The sequence below is a fragment of the Emys orbicularis genome, chromosome 12 (assembly GCF_028017835.1).
Source record: "Emys orbicularis isolate rEmyOrb1 chromosome 12, rEmyOrb1.hap1, whole genome shotgun sequence".
In the NCBI taxonomy this organism is placed as follows: domain Eukaryota; kingdom Metazoa; phylum Chordata; order Testudines; family Emydidae; genus Emys; species Emys orbicularis.
Window position 1 is genome coordinate 17,400,783 of NC_088694.1, and position 20,486 is coordinate 17,421,268.

Below are 20,486 nucleotides of genomic sequence, written 5' to 3' on the forward strand. Positions count from 1 at the left end.
TTATTGAACCCATAAACCTTTAAGTTGTCTAACCTTTACTGTCACTTTTCATGAGAATGTACAATACACCAGACATAGTATAGACACTTAAGCTTAAGAACCTTGTTTAATGAAAAACATGCTTTATGTAAAAGCCTGATAAGATTCACAAGTGCTCACTGAAGGAAGGAAAAAAAATACACCACAAAGGCCAATAAGCTACAAAACTATTTTTGGAAGTGTTAAGTGTTAAATGAACTGGCGTCCAAATTGAAGTAGACTTGTGAAACACTGTAGTCTCATAAACTGATTTGACATCTGTAAGACTATCAGATGAGAGAAAGGCAGGAGAAATTTGAATTCTATGTGTGGGACTCTCATGAGTGACGGTTAATTAGTTTCTGGGGTAGTAACGTGTTCTCCACGTGCTTCTGTTTAATCATTTGCTCTGCAGATGTTTCTAACAGGAGAAACATAAGAAATTAGTACAATGCATCACTCGCAAAATGCCTAAAAATCAAATGACTGAGTCTAAGATCGTGCACCTTCCACTAGGAGAGCAATGCTATCTTGAGCACATCACAAATTACTGTTTCAAAAAGTTTGTTATGGCCTTACTGCACTCGTGTTCCGCACAAGGTACAAAGGTGAATTTGATAGGCAGAATAACAATGACTAAGGAACTCTAGGGCTTGAGCTGTCATGCATTGATGTGGAAGGGACCAATGTGGAGAGGAATAGTGTCAATTTACAAATCACTTCTGTCCATAACACCATATGGAAAATGGGTTAGTTTTTTTAAATTGGAAAATAAATATACTCTGAAGAGGCCTTGTCAGGTTAAAAACAGTTCTAATTAAAAAAAGTTTCCTTACTTGAGTTACTACCATCTTAGATTAAGACATTAAGCATTTAGAAATCTAGTTTACTACTCACCATTTATGGTCTTACCTCCCAACCCAAGAGAAATACGAGTAAACAATAAAATACTTAGCATTTTCACTTGTTTTCCGTCAGTTTTACTTTCTCTCTCTCATTCACTAATACTTAGTGTTTGAGTTACAAACACTCCAGAGGGATGTGTAAATCTCAACATGCTTCTCATAATAAAAACATCCAATATTTTTGGTTCTCTCAGTACTATGTACATCATGCTGGCTTCCAGCCTTCAAAGTCCAAACTACATACAGACATGCGGGTATGTACTCTATGTTCACAAAGCCTGGTCTACACAATGGCACAACTGGTAGAGAATTGAGAAACGTACTGTGTGCCGTAGCATCTGACAACTGTTTAGGCAGTATCAGTACTAATGCTAGAAGGTTCATCTCTTGGAGTGCACCCCAGGAGAAGATGTAGTCAAGACATTTGGCATTTCAGATTGACAGCAATAGTCAAAAGGATTTGACATCAAGTTTTAACACTTTTCTGATTTCAGATTCACTCATTTTGAGTCTACCATGGTGTGACAGAACCGAAAGGAAAGGACATAGAATGACCATTTCAGGTCTTAACCCATGCCCCTACAATAGTGCAATGCGGTCAACTTCAAACCCCTTAAGTGTAATAATTAGCTCACCAGTGCCACCTCTACTGATGCTGTTTCAGTAATGTGATTTTAGTCAATAGGTCAATAACGTGCCATCGCAGGTAATTAGTATCAATGGTCAATGCGGGTCTGGCTGGAGAATCTTGCCCGCATGCTCGGGGTTCTGCTGATCGCCATATTTGGGGTCGGGAAGGAATTTTCCTCCAGGGTAGATTGGCAGAGGCCCTGGAGGTTTTTCGCCTTCCTCCGCAGCATGGGGCAGGGGTCGCTTGCTGGAGGATTCTCTGCGACTTGAAGTCTTTAAATCATGATTTGAGGACTTCAACAGCTGAGTCAAGGGAGATAATTATTCCAGGAGTGGGTGGGTCAGCTTTTGTGGCCTGCATCATGCAGGAGGTCAGACTAGATGATCATAATGGTCCCTTCTGACCTTAAAGTCTAGGAGTCTATGAGACTTCCCCTTTTAGTTTCAAAATATCAATTAGCATAATAGTTTTAACCTCTAGTTTCAGATGCATTGAAGCATTCCCTGCTCATAATTTTGAAACTTTACAAACTTTTCCTTGTTAAGAGGACCAGATTTTTCTTTATTGGACTAACTTTTCTCCTATTTTGAACTGCCAAGGGAGGACAAGCCAAGAAATACCCCATAATTTATTTCATTGGTAACTATGTTATGGTTTGTAGTCTAGATGTGTTCAAATGATTAAATACATATGAAGAATGTAAAGAACAGTTGACACTTCATGAACAGTATAGTGAAAAACAAAATTAATGAAAAATGTACAGAAACAATTCCGCCTTAGTGTATGCTATCTATTAAGGCAGACATTTGCAGGTAAATTTATATTTCTCTAAGTCTAGTACTAAAAACCAAACCAATGTGTTGTCATCTGTGGCCTTGTATACTGCAAGCTAATTCATTCCGGCCCCTAGCTTCTTGCTTCCAGTCCATACATAAAACATAGCTTAAATCTCTCTTATCTCCAGTCATGTCACTCAGTTCAAACCACTCTGGATTCTCCATCATCCAAATTGAGTTAAAGCATTTCTTCCTCACCTTTGAAGCCCTGCACATATCTGTTCTTTTTAAAATATATATTAAGCATACACTGTTGCTCTGGGTACTTTATATATAAGTTTAAGCATAAACATTTAAGACAGATACACAATTTCCCCAAGGCATACCTAGAAATGCACCCCCCAGCAACACACCCACACCTCTTCATGCATCTTCCATCCAATTCCTTAATCTCCCAACAATCTCCCATTCTGCTAAACCTTTTCAAACTTCTACAGTGTATATCCACACTCCTGGCAAAATTCCTACATCATGTCAAACTCATACTGACACTATGTACTAAAGGTGTCTGAACTAAGCTGCAAGTTGCTTGTGAGAGAGATCTCTCCATAGGTTTGTACAGCACCAAGCACACTGTCAGTTAAATATTAGCAGTTTATCTGTTCCTGCTGCCTATCACCCATCAGAGATCAATCTTCTGGTGACAATGGTACAGGAATTATGACAGCACAAAGCAATGAACAGGACCTCATACCGGGAAACCCTGATTGCGTAGATGTAGTTCTATTTGTCCTAAAAGTGGTTCCATTAGATACAACAAGTGTTAAACCATTAAAATTAAGTCTTCCAAGAAGTGCAGTTTCTTTTTAAACTAGCAAAGAATATTTAAAACTGCATTTCAACTTTTAAGGTACCTTAATTAACTTCAGACATTTTCAGGTTAATTCCTACCTCTGGTTTCTCAGGCAGGGGCTCATTTTGCAGAATTTTCAGTGCTTTAGCAGCTGCATCATGCTTAGCAGCCTGTCTTGTTCTTCCTTTCCCATGAAACTGCTGTCCTCCAATAGAGAGCTCAACTTGATAAAGTAAGGGTCCAACAGGAAATGGGTAAAAGTACCTGAAATTAAAAAGTCAAGTTTGCCTGATTAAAAATCAACATTTAGGGTTAAACATTATATATTAATGAGTCTCCCAGCAACTGAAGCTCAACAATGAACTCCTATAGTAGAGATCCAATTTGAATACATTAACTGTTAACTCTGAACGACTTTAATGTAGGACTTGCATTACATTTGTAAAAAACTTACAAAATCTACACTGTAAGACAAGGAAAAGTTAAACACATTTCTAATACTTTTGAAGCACAGAATGATAATTTACTATGCTAAGTTTTTATAGACTTGACAAATTACTAAGCAAGGAACAATGGATTTTTATACTCAAGTATTTTAGACCAAAGTTAATACGTAAAGGCATACAGCCAGCTTCAGAATAAAACATGTCTAAAAATGTTTTCCCTATTTTTCCTCAAACCTAACATTATAATTTAGAGGAATTTTTTTCAGTTTATTTAGTGAAACAATAAATATGTTCTCAACTGCACAATTTCACTGTTTAGCTCCTCCCCCCCCCCTCTGGATTTTTGCCACACAGTAAAGAGAAAAATTTAAAGAAAATATGATTGTAAAAAACAAACTTGCAGAGGTACTTGGGGCAGGAGAGTTCCTGAATAATATACTGGCTAAAGTTGAGTGTCCCTTTAAAGCACATTTTATTTTCAGAGATATTATTTTAAAAGTCTCAGCAGCAATGCGTGCACATTAAAGAAAGGAACTCAAAGAGTATGGGACTGATTACAAAACTGAAAAACTGTAATACATACCGTGGAGGATAAGCACCACCTCTCATATTATAGTTGTAGGTAGATCTCATCCCTGTGTAAGGGTCAATAGGTTTGTACATAGGTTTCTTTCCCAGCTTCATGCAAAGAGCATTTAGCTCCACTGTGGGGGTTACACTATCTAGATAAATAGAAATATAGAATATAGCTGTCTAAGTGTCAAGGCAGAGTAAAATCAGGTAAACTCTCAAACCAGGACAGGTTGGGACTAGATTCTTGGTGCACACATCACAATAATCAGTACTGAATTTGTGAATATGAATATGAGTGAAAGCAAGTACAAAAAGTTTACCACATACATAAATGGATCCCAGAGCAATCTACTACCGCTATTGGACTGGCAAGTCTTGTTGCAATCAATTGAGCTTTCTAGGTTCTGATAAATTGTTAGGATATTTCCTTTATATTTTCACAAACAGTATGGGAAACCACACAAAAAATGCAGGTTTCTTTCCCACGAGGTACCTTTTTATATTAACGAACAGCTGTATAATTTTACCTTTGGAATTTGACTGGAAAGAAATATTTGGAAATTATGAATAAGCTAAGGAGAGCCTTTACAGTTCCCCATTTCCAAACAATGCAGTTGGTTTATTTGGAAGGGACGTATAATGGCATTAAGAGGCACAACTGTTTCCCTCCAGGTGGGTCCGGCCAGGTCGAAGATTTGCTACATTATCTTGCAACTTTTATTGTCATTTAAGAAATAAATGGCTCTCTAATTTTGGACCCAATGAAACAAAGCATTTGGGCCAAAACTAGAAGACAAAGATAGTCACATTATACTAACAGGAGGTTCTTCCAGATGTGAGGTCTCTCTCTCTGTTCCACTGTGCAAATGTATGCACTCCATGTGTCTGGAGCCAGAGAATTTTGAAAGCAGCATCCCTTCATCCGCACATGCACTCTTGTTCACCTTATGCCTCCAACCAAGGAGATAAAAGGTCAAGACAGTTATCTCCTCTCCAGTTCATTCTCCATTGCGAATGAAAAGATGATCCAAAGCAGAGGAGGGAGGAGGTAGCAGAATACAAACAGGGACTACACATCAAAGAACCTCAAATTACTACAAGGTAATTTCTTTTCGAGTGCTGGTCCCTACATGTATTCCACTGTGGGCGATTGACATACAGTACTCAAGAGGACGGTTAAAGATGCAGATGGCAGAGCCAAACAAAGGAGCACTATTTCGAAGCATGCATCAGAGGAGTCCTGAACCAAAGCACAACGTTTCACAAATGTGTGGCTACAACTCCATGGAACTGCTTTACAGGTATCAAGTAGAGGCACTTCCTGAAGTGATGCCACAGATGTCACTTGCACTCTTGTGCAATGAGCCCTTACCCCATGGAGGGAAGGAGAAATTAGACATCTGACAGAGCAAAATACAATCTGAGATCCATTGAGAGATTCTTTGAGAGGCTATAGCCTGACCCTGAACTCTTTCCACTATGGTGACAAATAGTCTGGGAGACTGATTGTTTTTGTCCTTTGCAGGCCAAAGCTCACCAAAATGCAAAGGGAATGGAGCCTCCTTTCTTCTAAGGATGGATGAAGTTTTGGAAAGAATACAAGTAAGTGAATTGACTGGTTCAGGTGAAACTCTGAAGCTACTTTGGGGATTAATTTAGGACATAAGGGTAATGAAACTTTGTCCCTATGGAATATAGCATAAGGAGCTCCACCATCAGTGCTCCAAGTTCCCCAACCCTCTTGGGTCAGGTGATGGCTACCAGGAATGCAACCTTCATGGATAGGAGAGACATGGAAACAAGAAACTAATGGTTTGAGTAATGAAAGAACAAGTTTTAAATCTGATTAAGTAGGCTATTTTTTTTTTTTAAACACACACGTTCTAACTATGCCTTTCCAGAGAGTTTGCTAGTCAGTGGATGCATGATAATCGAGTAACACTGTGAAGATGGATAGTATGCACTGACTGCTGCCAAGTGGACCCATAAGGAGCTAATAGACAAGTCTGGTGTCTTTAAGGAAAGAATATAATCGAACATAAGAGGAACAGCCACTGCTTCTGAGGGTAGACATTGTCAATGTGCCCACACAGAAAAACACTTCCACTTGGCTAGATGACATTTTCTAGTGAACTCCTTTCTACTACCAGAAAAGATGCTCTGTACTTCTCCAGAACATGATTATTCTACGGATGATGCCCATCCAAAAACTACACCCTGAGGTGAAGTGGACAGGTGTTGGGATGCTTGCTCTTGCTGTTTCCTTGGGTCAGGAGATTGGAAAAATGTCGTAATAATGATCAGTGCCCAAGATGACATGCACAGGAGGCTCGTAAACCAAAACTATCTGGGCCAGTTGGGGGCAATGAGAATAATAATATAATATATGGAGATTTGCCTCTCTCATAGAACTGGAAGGGACCTTGAAAGGTCATTGAGTCCAGTCCCCTGCCTTCACTAGCAGGGCCAAGTACTGTCCCTGTCAGGTTTTTTTGTCCCCTGCTGGTCCCTAAATGGCCCCCTCAAGGATTGAACTCACAACCCTGGGTTTAGCAGGCCAATGCTCAAACCACTGAGCTATCCCTCCCCCCCCCGAATGACTCATGCCCTGTCCTACCAAATCTCCTGTAAGACCAGAGGTAGGAGTGGTAGCGGACCAAGGAATGAGAAATCTTGACAAGTGCTCAAGGGTTGCTTATGACCTGGTCCCTCAGATCATTTGTAATCTGAAACCTGTCCATTGGCAGGTAAGCCCTTGCTGCGATCGAATTTAAGGATGCACTGATAAAGCCTAAAGTTTGCACTGGGGTGATGGACTTTTCAAAGTTTACACTGAGTCCCAATAAGGAGAGGAATTGCAGCATTGCCAAAGTCAATGCACAGGCTTCTTGGCATATAGGCTGTGTCTGATATAGGCTGCCACTACAGAGAATACTTTGATAAAGACCCTGGGGGGCAGAAGCAATGCCAAAAGGGAGTACTTCATATTGAAAGTGGTTGAAGCCCACCATGAATCTGAGAAAATGTTTGAGCAGGGTAGATGTCTATGTGAAAGCAGGCATCCTTCATATCCAGAGCTGAAAGCCACATTCCCTTTTCCAGGGATGGGATTATAGATGCCAACGTGACCATGCGATTCTTGAGTCTGCAAATAAAACTGTTACGATGGCGAAGATTGAGAATGGGTCTCCAATCGCTCTTCTTTTTGGGTACTAGGAAGTACGTCCAGTAAAAACATGGTACTGAAGAGGAACCTGCTTTATCACTCTTCACTCTAAGATGGATTCTACTTCTTGTTTGAGAATCTTGTCAGGTGATGAGGTGCAGGCTGATCCCAAGCTGGTCTAGGCCTCCTGTCTGGGAAGACATCTTGGAGGATGAAATAGCACTTCATCATGCAGTTCAGAATCTCCCCAGGAAGAGAAAGCCAATTCCAGATCCAATGGCAGTATCCACGGTGCTGCTGGAGGGAAGTCACAACCCAAACATGGAATGGGAGACAGACTCCTCCCAAAAATTGGCTCATAAATGGAATTAGGAACTTGATGGAGCAGGAGACATCAGATCTGGGAGAGCAGACATGTCCTCAGGAGGAGCGCAGGACTTGGCTTTTCCTGGAGTGAGGTGTCCTGTCCACCCGCACCAACAGAGCTGCAGTAGGGACAGTTTGTGCCACAGCCATGGAAGACAAAGTCGGTACCATGGCTAGTCAAGGGTCTCAGTGATCACTCTTCGTCAGTGCCAGCACACCCCAGGTTTGTGCTGGGCAATACTGGAGGCACCATTGCTGCCAAATGACAATCTGGTGCCAATGGAGCCTTGGACTTGTGGGCTTTCTGGTCCTGAGACTTAGGACATCCTAACTTCTCTTGGGCTGATCTTAGATACTTTCTCGGTCTAGGCAGAATCCTTTTTTGCCTCCAAATCCACTTAGAAGGATTTGGTCTCATGCTTATGAGAATGCTCCCTGCTCTCCCCATCAGACCCTGATGACGGATCTGTAGGGGTAGACTCCCTCGCTCCTGAGCTAGACCTTGTGGCAGGAGGCATGTACTTTGCTCAACTGGGACTATGTCTGGTGGGTTTGCTGGCCTGGTCCAATTGCTGTCTCGGTGCCCTCTCCATGAGGTGCTTCTTAAGGCAAAATTGAGGGCCTTCGCGGGTACAACTGGGAAATGAATGGCAGATACTACACCTTGCTGCGATGAGGGTTTCCCCAAGGCAGTACAAGCAGCGTTGGTGGTCATCGCTGACCAAGGAGGAGTGTGGGCAGGAAACACACATTTTGAAGCCGGAGTCTTGCACATAGTCCAGTACGCAAAACAGGGTATGGGGGTTGGGAGGGCTCCCCATGTCAGGGAGGCTAACTATAAAACGCTAACACTCTCAGATAAAACTTTAAACTCTAACTTCTAAAACGATTTAGAGATACATATTCACAGATTAAGGATAAACCAAAGCTTTGGACACTGGAGGTTCTGACCTGGACTGTACGAGGTTAGAAGGAACTGTAGAGGCAGAGTCCACTGCACCCTTTATCTCTTCAGTCAAAGGCACGGGATGGGCAAGGAAGCATATGTGGATTACTGGACATTGCTTTCAAAATTCTCTGGCTCCAGGCACATGTGTACCCACAGTGAAATACACAAACACTCGAAGAAGAATATTTATTATGTAGTGATAACGTGTTGGTTATATGAGCAGTTGCCCTATTTGCTTAGGCAGTGACAAATACAAGGAAAGAGCTGTGTGAAATTCATCTTCTTTATGGGCTAAATGACAACTTATTCATAAGTTTTATCATTTCATTATCGTTTGTAGAGCCCTGCACAGATACAAAATTTATATCCACGGATGCGGAGATCTGTGGAGCTGCAGTGCTGTACCAGGAACCACAGCGGCAACAGCAGCATGTCGGGCCATCGCTCGCAGGAGTCAGCGTCCAGTCCAGGCAGCTCCGGTGTGGCTGTACCATCTCAAGCCCTGCCCACTGAGGCAGCCAGCAGGCTCATTGGCAGCTGTCCTTGGTCATGCTGGTGTGTGCAAGTGCCTCGCATGTTCCCAGGCAGGAGTCCCTTCCATGCAGCGGTGTGCATCTCCTGTCCGGGAGCATGCAAGGCACTTGTGCACACCAGCATGAGCAGGGACAACTGCTGGTGAGCCTGGTGCGCACCCCAGCGGGCAGGGCTGGGGGCGGAGGAGTCATGCCGGAAGAGCTGCCCGGGCTGGGTGCCAACTCCTGCAAGGGACGGTCTGACATGCCGCTATTGCCGCTGCGGTTCCTGATACAGCACTGCAGCTCCGCTGATATCCGCTTTATATCCACAGATATAAATTTTGTATCCGTGCAGGGCTCTAATTGTTTTATAGAGTGTTTTAAAAGTGTGATTTAGGAGAAGGGTTGAATGTTTTTTATCTTTTGTATTGTGGTTTTAAAATCTGTACTAATTTTGTTGATGTTGTTGGTTAAGTATCAAGATGTTATACAAATGTATTAATCTGACTGGAAAGTCTTGGATACAGAATATACAGAAAATAAAGCTAAGTCAAGAGCATGCAGTAAAAGTAAGATAAGATTATTCAGCTTCACTTTACCAATTACAAAAAGTTCTTACTAGAGAAGCTTAGTGAAATCAGAACATTTTTATTTTCAACACACAGGTCCCACTTAAATGCTGACTTAGCAATTTGAAATCTTTTAACTGAAATGCCAACTACAATAATTTTACATCCAGTACTACAAATTTTATGCATGTATTTTGATTATATTTGGAAGTCCTCATAAAATCCTTCAAAATGTACCTGATAGAAATGTCAGTAGAAACAAAACTAAGTAAAAACACTTTACGAAGCCGCAAAAAATCAGGCTTTCAGGATTACCAGATATTTACCTGCCCAAGCAAAAAGTCTTATTACCTACCCTCACCATAATTCAATTATTACAGTAAAAAAAAAATCTATCCATGGGCAAGTCAATCTTTACAAGGATACTCTAACTGAAGTGTTAGATGGCAAAATACAAACAGTAAAATTGAAACTGAAGTTTCTTTAAACTTACTACAATGCATATCTAGACATAGGGAACAAATTACACTTCAAAATAGTCTCTGGTGGTCAGAGGCATTTGAACAATTCCACATTGCATACAGGTGACCTTTAGATTAAGATGAAGATCTCACGTATTTTGACAGTTGCCACTGACTGTACAGAATGTCACTTCAAGATCACCAAATAAGCACAATCTTAAGCAACTTATACATACCAAGTTCAGATGTGGGTATCCTATACACATTTTTAAAGAGCCTGTCCTGGCAAATACCTGGATTCTTTCCTTCACTACGAGACGGGCGAGCTGTAGGTTTAGGAAATTTTGTCCCTTCCAAAGCTTTGGCAGCTGCCGCATGTTGAGCTTTTTTAATACTAGTTCCTTCAGCTTCCCAGTGCTGGTCCCCAAGAGTCAGCTGCACTGTAAACACCTACAAACAAGAAGTGCAAGTTCTTTATTATAGCCAACACCACCATTTCACATTATTTGTTAGGACCTCTTATGTGTTTAATATGCCTTCTGCTACAATCAGAAAGGTTATTTATTACTAAGTACAACTTAAATAAAGCCTTGTCAACACAGTAGCTGAAGTTACGCTTTTGGTTTCCTGGGCTACTGAATGCAGGGATTAACAAAACTGTTGCAACAGTACTAACCAAACAGCTCCCCACTGCAAGACATTTGGGGAGTCTGCATTGAAGGACGTGCACAGAAGTATGTAGATAGGTAATGGCTACACAGAGGGCTGTTACTGCGAGAAATGTATTGTGTGATTTTAATGTTTATAATGCCAACATGATTCCCCTAAATCTTCTCAAAATGCAGACTGCTTATGTAGAATTACATTTTTACATTGCACAAGTCAGGGGTTCCCGAAGTGTGGTACATGTACCCCCAGGGATACACGAGACATCTCTGGGGAATGCAGGAAAAATTGTGTAATGGTGGATTTTATTTATTGCATTTTCATAATAGGCTATTCAAACGAAACTTTAAAACTCTGTGTGGGAATTTGTTCTATAAAATACAGTAGTTAATTGACTTCAAGATGTACCAATAAGAACACAGAGTTGCTGACGTACAGAGCCCTCACCCCCAATCACCATACAGCGTGGGTTCAGTTGCCCAGCAACTGCCTAGTCTAACTGAGCTCAGAACTTAGTCAGGGTTGGGGTTTTTTTCGGTTGTATATCTGTATGTAACTGAAATATGGACAGATGGCTAAAGACAGGTAGTGTTAGAAAGAACAAAGTATCAGTGATGAGATGGGTAGGGGTACATGGGCAGCTGGTAGATCTGGAAGGGGATATGCAGTAACAAAAATTTGGGAACCTCTGGCGTAAGTCATTCACTTGTTACTTTAAACTTTCAATTTGGGTTACATTTTTCAAAGATCACAACAAAGATATGTGAGGCACTAAGGAATAACTTCTTATGTTGTCATAGGTCAGTGGTTCCCAAAGTGTGGGGCATGCCCGCCGAGGGGGAACATGGGCGTCACATGGTGGGGCCCAGGCCAGCCCCCGATTGGAAGAGGGGGGAGGAGCATCACCCAGTCCCGGCTCCGGCCTCAGCTCCAGGGCCGCCCAGAGGATTCAGGGGGCCTGGGGCAAAGCAATTTTGGGGGCCCCTTCCATAAAAAAAAAGTTGCAATACTATAGAACACTATATTCTCGTGGGGGCCCCTGTGGGGCCTGGGGCAAATTGCCCCACTTGCCCCCCCCTCTGGGCAGCCCTGCTCAGCTCCCAGCTGCAGCCCCAGGTGGACAGGTTTCATTATGGGTAATGGGGAGTGGGTGGGGGGAGAACAGAAAAGATTTGGGGAATCACAGTCATAGGTGCACAGTTTTTCAGACCCATATGGTGATAAAACAGTTATTTTACACAAGTGTAACGACTACAGAAACTTTGTAATACGTCACTGTAAGTAAAGTGGGGTAAGGACAGACCTATTAGCCTAATTTTCACAAGTGAATCAAATCCACAGCAGGTTAAATACATTTAATTTTGATCAGAATAACAATGCAAATGAGTATATGCCTTGATTATTCTTCCCAAATACTCATTTTTTAAAAATGTAACCCTTTCCTGCATTGCACATGGAATCTTTGGCTTAAGACACTAGATAAAAATTAATGGAATTGTCTTTATCTTGGAGCAAAATCAACTTTAATAGGTTTTAAAAATAATCACACCTAAGCATATTCTCCTAGGGCAGTGGTATTCAACCTATTTTCTTTTGCGAATTCCTAAAAAATTTCAAATGGAGATGCAGACCCCTCTGGAAATCTTAGACACGATTTGCAGACCACCTAGGGGGTCCGTGGACCACAAGATGAAAACAATTGTTCTAGTGTGCATATGACATTCATAATCACTACTACAGCATAGGCCTCTTGCCTGAAGCAACTTAAACAGATAAAAACATTCCAACAGATTTTCCCTGTAGGTCTTAGCCTCAGGATCCACGCAATGCAGAGATTTACTAAGGAAAAAAGTTTAATTTTCTAACTTCTTTCCGTACACTCCTTTTGCAACATCAGACGCCTCCTGTATATTTTCTACAACCTTTTAAGGTGGGCATTTGAATGCTAACAGCACATACTCAAGAAACGAAGTATTTACTACAACCTGCCAAAATTTCACTAGAATAGTATGGCACAGAAAGTACACAAATGGGTCCATGCAATGTAATATTTTTAAACCACGAGCACCACTAATTCCATAAGGCACTGAAGACTTTAATACTAAAGTAATTTATTTTAAAGTGGATTAATGCCCTATGAGATTCCACTATATTGTGTATTTGCAGTTAAGTGAAATTTACTATAATCTTGCTCTCAACCATCTAGAAAGCAGGGTTCTAGTAAATTGCACTTCACTGTCAGTTACAACAAGGTACAGTAACTCCTCACTTAACATCCTCCCGGTTAAAAACGTTGCTGATCAATTAGAGAACATGCTCATTTAAAGTTGAGCAATGCTACCTTATAATTTTGTTTGGCAGTTGCCTGCTTTGTCCACTGCTTGCAGAAAGAGCAGCCCGTAGGAGCTAGCTGGTGGAGGCTTGGAACCAGGCTGGGCCAGCAGCCCCCCTTTCCGCTCCCCACTCCCTAAGTTCCCTGTGTGGCAGCTGCCCAGCAGGCTATCAATTGCCTGGCAATTCAGCTGTCCCTCCCCTCACTGCCGTGTGCTGCTCCTGCCCTCTGCCTTGGAGCTGCTCCTGGGAGTCTCCTGCTTGCTGTGCAGAAAGGGGGGGGGAAGAGGGGTGCTAATGTCAGGGTGTCCCCTCCTCCTGCTCCTGTACCCCACCTCCACAGAGCAGGGGGTGGGGGTGGGACACAACAGGGCTCAGGATGGAGGGAGCTTGCTGGCAGCAGCTGCTGTCTCAACTTGCTGATCTACTTACAAAGGCAGTGTACTTAGAGTGGGATCAGCCTACTAAAAGGGGCAATGCGCGTCTCTCTCTCTCACACACATGGTGTGTGTCTCTGCCATGCTGTCTCCCCTCCCTCCGTTCGTGCTGCCTTGTAGAGTGGGAGGCTACATTAACAACATGTTAACCCTTGAGAGCTCAGCTGAGTGCTAGTTCATCATTTAGCAGTAAGGCATTCCCTGGGAAATATCCCACCCTCTTCCACCCTCTGACTCTACCACCTCAACCAAGCTTTACATCATTGCTGTGTACAGTATTACATTGTTTGTTTAAAACTTCTACGCTGCGTGTGTGTGTATATACATATAAAAATATATAGTCTTGTCTGGCAAAAAAATTCCCCTGGAACCTAACCCCCCATTTACATTAATTCTTATGGGGAAATTGGATTCGCTTAACATTGTTTCACTTAAAGTAGCATTTTTCAGGAACATAACTACAATGTTAAGCGAGGAGTTACTGTAGCTGCAAATAAATGAAATGTGGGAGAGCCACCCAAAAACGCAAATCTGAACATCAAGTACCTTTAGGCATTATTTCAGACAGTTTAATGCTTGAGAATAGACTATTAAAAGCTGTCACAGCACTTCTAATGCACTGTATTGCCTGTGATAAAGGTGAAGTGATCTGTAGAAAGCAAGCATCGGAAAGGCACTACCTTAAATGAATATTGACACTTTGCAAAATGCAGCAAAAATTCTAGGGACCCCATGAGTCTCTCCCCATGATTCTCTCCAATTCTAATTTTCTGGAAAGCTTTGCAAAGATTCAGTTCAGACAATTCCCAGATTAAATTGTTCCAGCATGAGTAGCACAATCTGGTCAATGAAAATGTGCAGTTATATACAAGAGGAAAGGGACTGTTTTTACTTCTAAAATTTTAAGTAGCCAACTGAGTATTCCCAGAAGTGATTTTCCTATGAACTTACTATTCCCATACCAAACAAATGTACTTGAGTTCTCATTAAGGACTACTTTTCCAAAGGGGGTGGGGGAGAGAACACCACATTTCAGCCATCTTTACTGCATCTGAAGGTATAGTGTTTTGGGGAATGGAATTTAGCTCAAACTTTAAAATAAAATCACTGTCAAGCAGGGAGAGCATGGGAAATTTCAGCACAAAAAAACATTTGTAACAATTCAAAGTTGGGTATTATAATCGAAACTGATTGCTAACACGTACTCCATTAAACACCGTATGTTAAGGCCATGACCACAATGCAGACAATGGGAAAAAGTAAGTAGTATACTGTGAAGGGTAAGTCTCAAACATCTCCTGCAACAACTACAATAAGCAGCTTTAAAAACAATTAATTAGCATTGGACAAGTTTTAACCCCTGGGATAACATCCCCAGCTCAACCTTAATATGCTTCATCATACCCAATAGGGCTGTACTAAAAAAGTTGGACTGCAATTGGAAATCACTTAAGGCTTTAAATTGTTTTCAGTGTCCCATTAAACTACCCATAACTCTACTACTGTAGATTATTTTGCACAAGAGCTAGACATTTTGCCTTTCCACTCACAAAGTTACTTGTCAATATAAATGCATACGTGATATGAGCAATATTTACCTTAGAGTGAGCTGGACCTTGCTCGCTCAAAAGCTTATACTCAGGCTGAATCTTGTTGAAACGGGCTAACTCATTCACAAGACACATTGGGGTTTTCTCTTTGGGGTTTGCCATGTTAGAAGGAGCTGAATGATAAGGCAAAAATCACAGATTATTAGATCATAATTAAGATGACTGATATTCCAGAATTTAAAAAGTTACCAAAGATTCAACAATTAATTTTCTGTATCTTTATGGAAGTACTGATAGCAGCTTGCAATCCATGCTGGTTCAGGGGGAACATGCTACTTTACCATCAGAGTTATTTGCTGGGATAGAGAGCTCTAACCATGTCTCAAACCAGTGAATCTGTGAATGTGGAGATCTCTAACCATTGTGTGTAGAATGGAAAGCATTTAAATTCAAGATCCAAGAGCAAATGCCATAATTGTGACAGAAACTAAGAGGAAGGATCAAATGGCAATTTGCTTTCAGACATCTACCCAGGTACATGTCGATGTGGTTTAAAGTTTAGGAGGCTGAGGCCTCAAGTCTGACCTACGCAATATACATTAGATGTTCTCTAACTGTGCATGTTCATTTGTTTGAAGGGTCAGTTCTTATTTATGGGCTTTTCTGTTTCTGCCCTTGGGAATCTATTTTCCTATGTTACTCTGGTCTGTATTCATTCATTTTTCCTCCACGCAAACTCTACATTAAATTTAACCTACATATGCTATGCATTTAAACCAAATCAGGACAAGTTCTCTAGCATTTAATTTAGTTCCCTAGCCATATCATCCTTTCCACTTCAGGTCTGTTCCCACTTTCTCAGGAAAACCCTTGTTAAGTATCTCCCCTTTTTGAAAAAGTCTGATCATTATGCTATTCATTATCCAAGTGCAAAGTACTCCATTTAGGAAGAAGGGGGAAAAAAAAAAAATCAAATGTACAATTACAAAATGGGGAGTAACTGGGTAGGGAGTAGCACTGCTGAAAAGGATCAGGGAGTTATTGGGGATCACAAATTGAATGATTTATAGTACAATGCAGTTGCAAAAAACTGCTAATATTTTGGGGTGTATTAACAGAAGTGTTGTTTGTAAGACACCGGAAGTAATTGTCCCACTCTACTCAGCACTGGTGGGGCCTCAGCCAGAAGTTTGTGTTCAATTCTGGGTGCCACATTTTAGGAAGAATGTGGACAAAGGTTTCGAAAACCCAACCTCTGAGGAAAGGTTAAAAACTGGGTATGCTTAATCTTGAGAAAGGAAGACTAAGGTGGGGACCCGAGAACAGTCTTTAAACATGTTAAGGGCATGTATAAAGAGGATGGTGATCAATAGTTTTCCATGTCTACTGAAAGCAGACAAGAAGTAATGGGCTTAATCTGCAGCAAGGGAGATTTAAGTTAGATATTTGGGGGGAAGAAACCTTTCTAAATATAAGGATAGTTAAATACTGGAATAGTCTTCCAAGGGGGGGGGGTGTAGAATTCTCATTAACCTGTTCTTAAAGACCTCCAGTAAACAAACACCTGCCAGGGATGGTCTAAGGTCAGGCCTTTGTTCACACACCAATCCTCCTGCTGTTATATGTGAATTGAAGACATGCTGTCAGTTTAAAATGTGCATAAAGTGAAAAAATCTGTTGTAAAGAACACTGATTAAAATGTTGCTGACAATTCCTTCAACAAAATCATCTAGCTATTATAATTTTAAATAGATATTTTTAATTCATTCTCTCAAAACTTTTGAAAGCTATTTTTAGATCTGTTTAAAACAATTTCTCTTAAAACTATGATCTTAAAACAGGGACAAAACATGGAAGCCAACTCAGGTGGCAAATACAGTTTTTAGAGTAATGTTTGTAAAACAGTTCCTATATGTCTGCAACCTGCTGTATCAGACCACAGAACAAGGCTGAGAAATACAGACATTCATTAACATGCTTACCTGCAGCTGCACTGGTGGATGTAACAGATGCAGAAGGTAAAGCAGAGTTTTGAAGAGGTCTACCTGCATTTTCAGAGGGCAGAGAACTAGTGGTAGAAGGAATACTCAAAGGCTGCGAAAGAGATTGGTTCTTATTCAATATTTGGCTCCCTGAGAGAGCAGCAGATGGATTCTGAATTTGAACTTGAGACATGTTCACTTGCAACCAAAGTGAATTACTGCAGGTAGACAGCTTTGAATGCAGGTTAATTCAGTGCGATGGAGCCTAATGGTCTACCTAAAAGGTTGTAAGGAAGGAAAAAAAAAAAAAGATTATACCAAATATTTAAGTTCCAATAATTCACAAACATGATTGGAACATCAGTATGTATAAGAAGTTTATAACTGGAAAATATCTATTAGATTTATTTCTCTATTATTAAAAAAAGAGTCCAAACATTCTTCAAGCACCCCATTTTGTACACAAAAACTCACCTGCATCCCAACAATTTTAACAAAATATTTCAAAGTGCATAAACTTCACATTGGTTTAGTTTACAAAACAGAAAAGGACAGTAGTTGCATTTATTCTTGCTCATTTAAAATTACCTAACTGCCCATCTCTTTTCTACATCATCGTTGAATCCACTTTCAAAGCAAATCCAGTTACATGAGTTGTTGCTAGTATACAAAACAGAACAACTTTCAAAATTATATTACATTTCAGCTTTGTTGCTATTTGGAATTGGTCTATAACTCAAAAAGATAAGCAATAATGTGGTCTTTTAAAAAAGAACAGTTGCTCAAAGCAAGTACACAACCATATATTTGATTTGGAAGGAAGATACACTGTGGCTTTCACTGTATCGTTCACCTTTTCTGCGTAGGTGACAGCAGTCAATGCTAACATGCCATTACTCTACAGCAGCGGTTTTCAAACTGTGGGTCGAGAGTTTGACACATATCATACATTAGATAGAATATTCCAAATGCATATATAATTGAATTAGAAGGTGCCTTATTCACAGTTCATACATTACGATAGCACTGTTCAGTTTTGTGGCCCTCTAGCCAAATGTTAGAAGTGCTCTTAAGCAACTGTCTATTTTAAATTAGACGTAACCTCCAAGTGACAAACTTATACGAGTAATTGTGAAGTACTATATATGCTAGCACTTTTCTCCACTAACAAGTTAGTGGTAGCATTCTGCTTTGCATGGGTGCAACATTACATTCATGCCCAGACAGTTCAGCTTAAATCTACACTAAAACTGTCAGTTTGAAGATATTACATCTGCCAGAGCCAGCTGCCAATATCCATTTACCAGCCATCCAGCAATTTACTGTTTCAAAGTAAATTTTTACTTCCAAGTTTACTACTAATGTATTTTACACACACACTTCCCAGCTGTAGATTTCTATAAAACCTAACTTGCTGGCAAAGGTTTGTCTGTATGACTTTAAGATGAAGAATACAAGTGAAATTGCTCATGCAGAATCCACTCAGGTGCTATTACTAGCAATACAACTATCCACATGTTCTGCAGGCTTCAAATTCTAAGCCTGTGAAGAGGCTTCCAAATGTAGGAAGGAAAGGGGGATGACTCAAAGGGTATGTCTACACTGCAACCCACTGGAGGTGGCATGTAGTATCTGAGTAGCTACATGCCACAGTGAAAAGCAAGCTGCATTCATGCTGCAGCATGCATGTAGCTAAACGTGTCAGTGAAAGACTCTGGTAGGGGGGAGGCAGCCGGGAAAGGTTTTGGCAGCAGGGAACTGCCAGAGCCTTTCCCTGCGTTGAGGAGGAAGTGGGACAGGCATTACATGGCTAAAAAGAGCAGTCGTGAGAACTTGTATTCATGAATATACAAACACTGATTTTTTGTTTGTTTGTTTTAAAAAGGATTGAGGAAAAACTTCTAGAAGGCAAAGTGATAATTTTGCAAACAAACTTCCATTACCAATCCAGTAGACTGAAAGTCATGTAATATTTCAATATTTGTATTTGGTGGCATTTCTGATAAATGAATCTCAACTGGAGGTTTTTGGTCTACTAGACTCACTGATTTTGATGCTCCTCTTCATATTCCTAAACTTTTTTGTTGCATCTCCATTAAGTCCCCTTTAAATACTCTTGATTCTGATTCCATGCCTCAACAAAGGTAGTCATTGTTTCTTTATCTACAATTGATCATGAATGAATTAGGTTTAGACAACTAGGGGCAACATCTTACTTAAGTATGCATCTTTCCTTATGTTAGTAAAAGTTACTCTGGCAAGAAGGAAATTTCCTCTTTTCAGATCTGAGTATCAAGATTTTTGTTTATTTTCTACTGGAGTGGGAACATTCAGTCTCACCTGAATGACTGAATATATTTTTCATATTTGTTAAGGAACTTTGAAGACTATCATACTGTAGTTAAAAGCTTGTATGGAGTTTCTTTCTGGGATTAATAGTTACCTTTCCTGTTATGATTTATGTACTCCATGCGTGTCTGAGGATTTTGTACAAGATTGCTTGTGTCTGATGCAAATTACTTGCTTGCATATTTTCACCTTGTTTTGTAGTAGTACACAGTTACATTTTTTAAATATTTGCAGATATATACATAGTGAAAGATTAAAAGGTTCCCATTTCCATTATTTTAAAAATAAAAATACTAGCAAGCATAACAGGGACCTTATGGCACTTTCCAAATATTCAAAGCAGTTTAAATTCTGAATCTCTGAAGTGCACTTCTCCCTCATTATGTTCTGAGGGCTAAAAAAGGATTTTCCTGCTAATTCAACCTCACTTTAAAAGTTGCCAGCATAAACTCTAAAATGCCATGAGCGATTCATTCTAAATGCTTTAGCTCGCAGAAGAGAGAAAATTAGTTCAGACAAACTAGTTTTTCATATATGCAGCAAATGGTCTTAAATATCTGAGAGCAAGCGCTGTATGTGCCTATCAAACTTATAGACTTTTCACATTTGGTACACCATAACTGTAGTCAATAACTTGTCAGTGTTTATAAAGAAGGACCTGGAGGTTGAGAGAAGGCAAGATGCAGTAAATTTAGAAGGTGGCTCCAGAGTAACGACATTATAGCCCTTACATCTAATTACAAAGAGTATATGTCTGAAAGCGCTGAAAGAGTCTTGACTTTAAATGAAAAAATAATTGGCCGAGTGAAACGAGATACCACGCTCAACACAACTAAAGAGTAACATCTTACAAATAGAAGAAATTATTGAATCTTCTCTTCCTTTGGTGAGTTTGAAGTAATATCATGCCCCTTAAAACAACATAATTTACACTGCTTTTCTG

At 40.4% G+C, this 20,486-nt stretch overlaps 1 protein-coding gene across 2 annotated transcripts in view; it reads right to left on the minus strand.

Annotated features, from left to right (window-relative positions):
• STAU1 (staufen double-stranded RNA binding protein 1) overlaps positions 1–20,486 on the minus strand; it is a 45,688-nt gene that overhangs the window by 12,414 nt on the left and 12,788 nt on the right. For both annotated transcript variants that reach the window (XM_065414234.1, XM_065414233.1), the window contains exons 3-7: positions 17,195–17,471; positions 15,261–15,385; positions 10,522–10,678; positions 4,213–4,351; positions 3,282–3,447 (exon numbers count right to left, since the gene is read on the minus strand). In XM_065414234.1, the coding sequence (XP_065270306.1) occupies positions 3,282–3,447; positions 4,213–4,351; positions 10,522–10,678; positions 15,261–15,385; positions 17,195–17,387 (780 nt within the window). In that variant the 5' untranslated portion in view covers positions 17,388–17,471. The remainder of the gene's footprint in view (positions 1–3,281; positions 3,448–4,212; positions 4,352–10,521; positions 10,679–15,260; positions 15,386–17,194; positions 17,472–20,486) is intronic.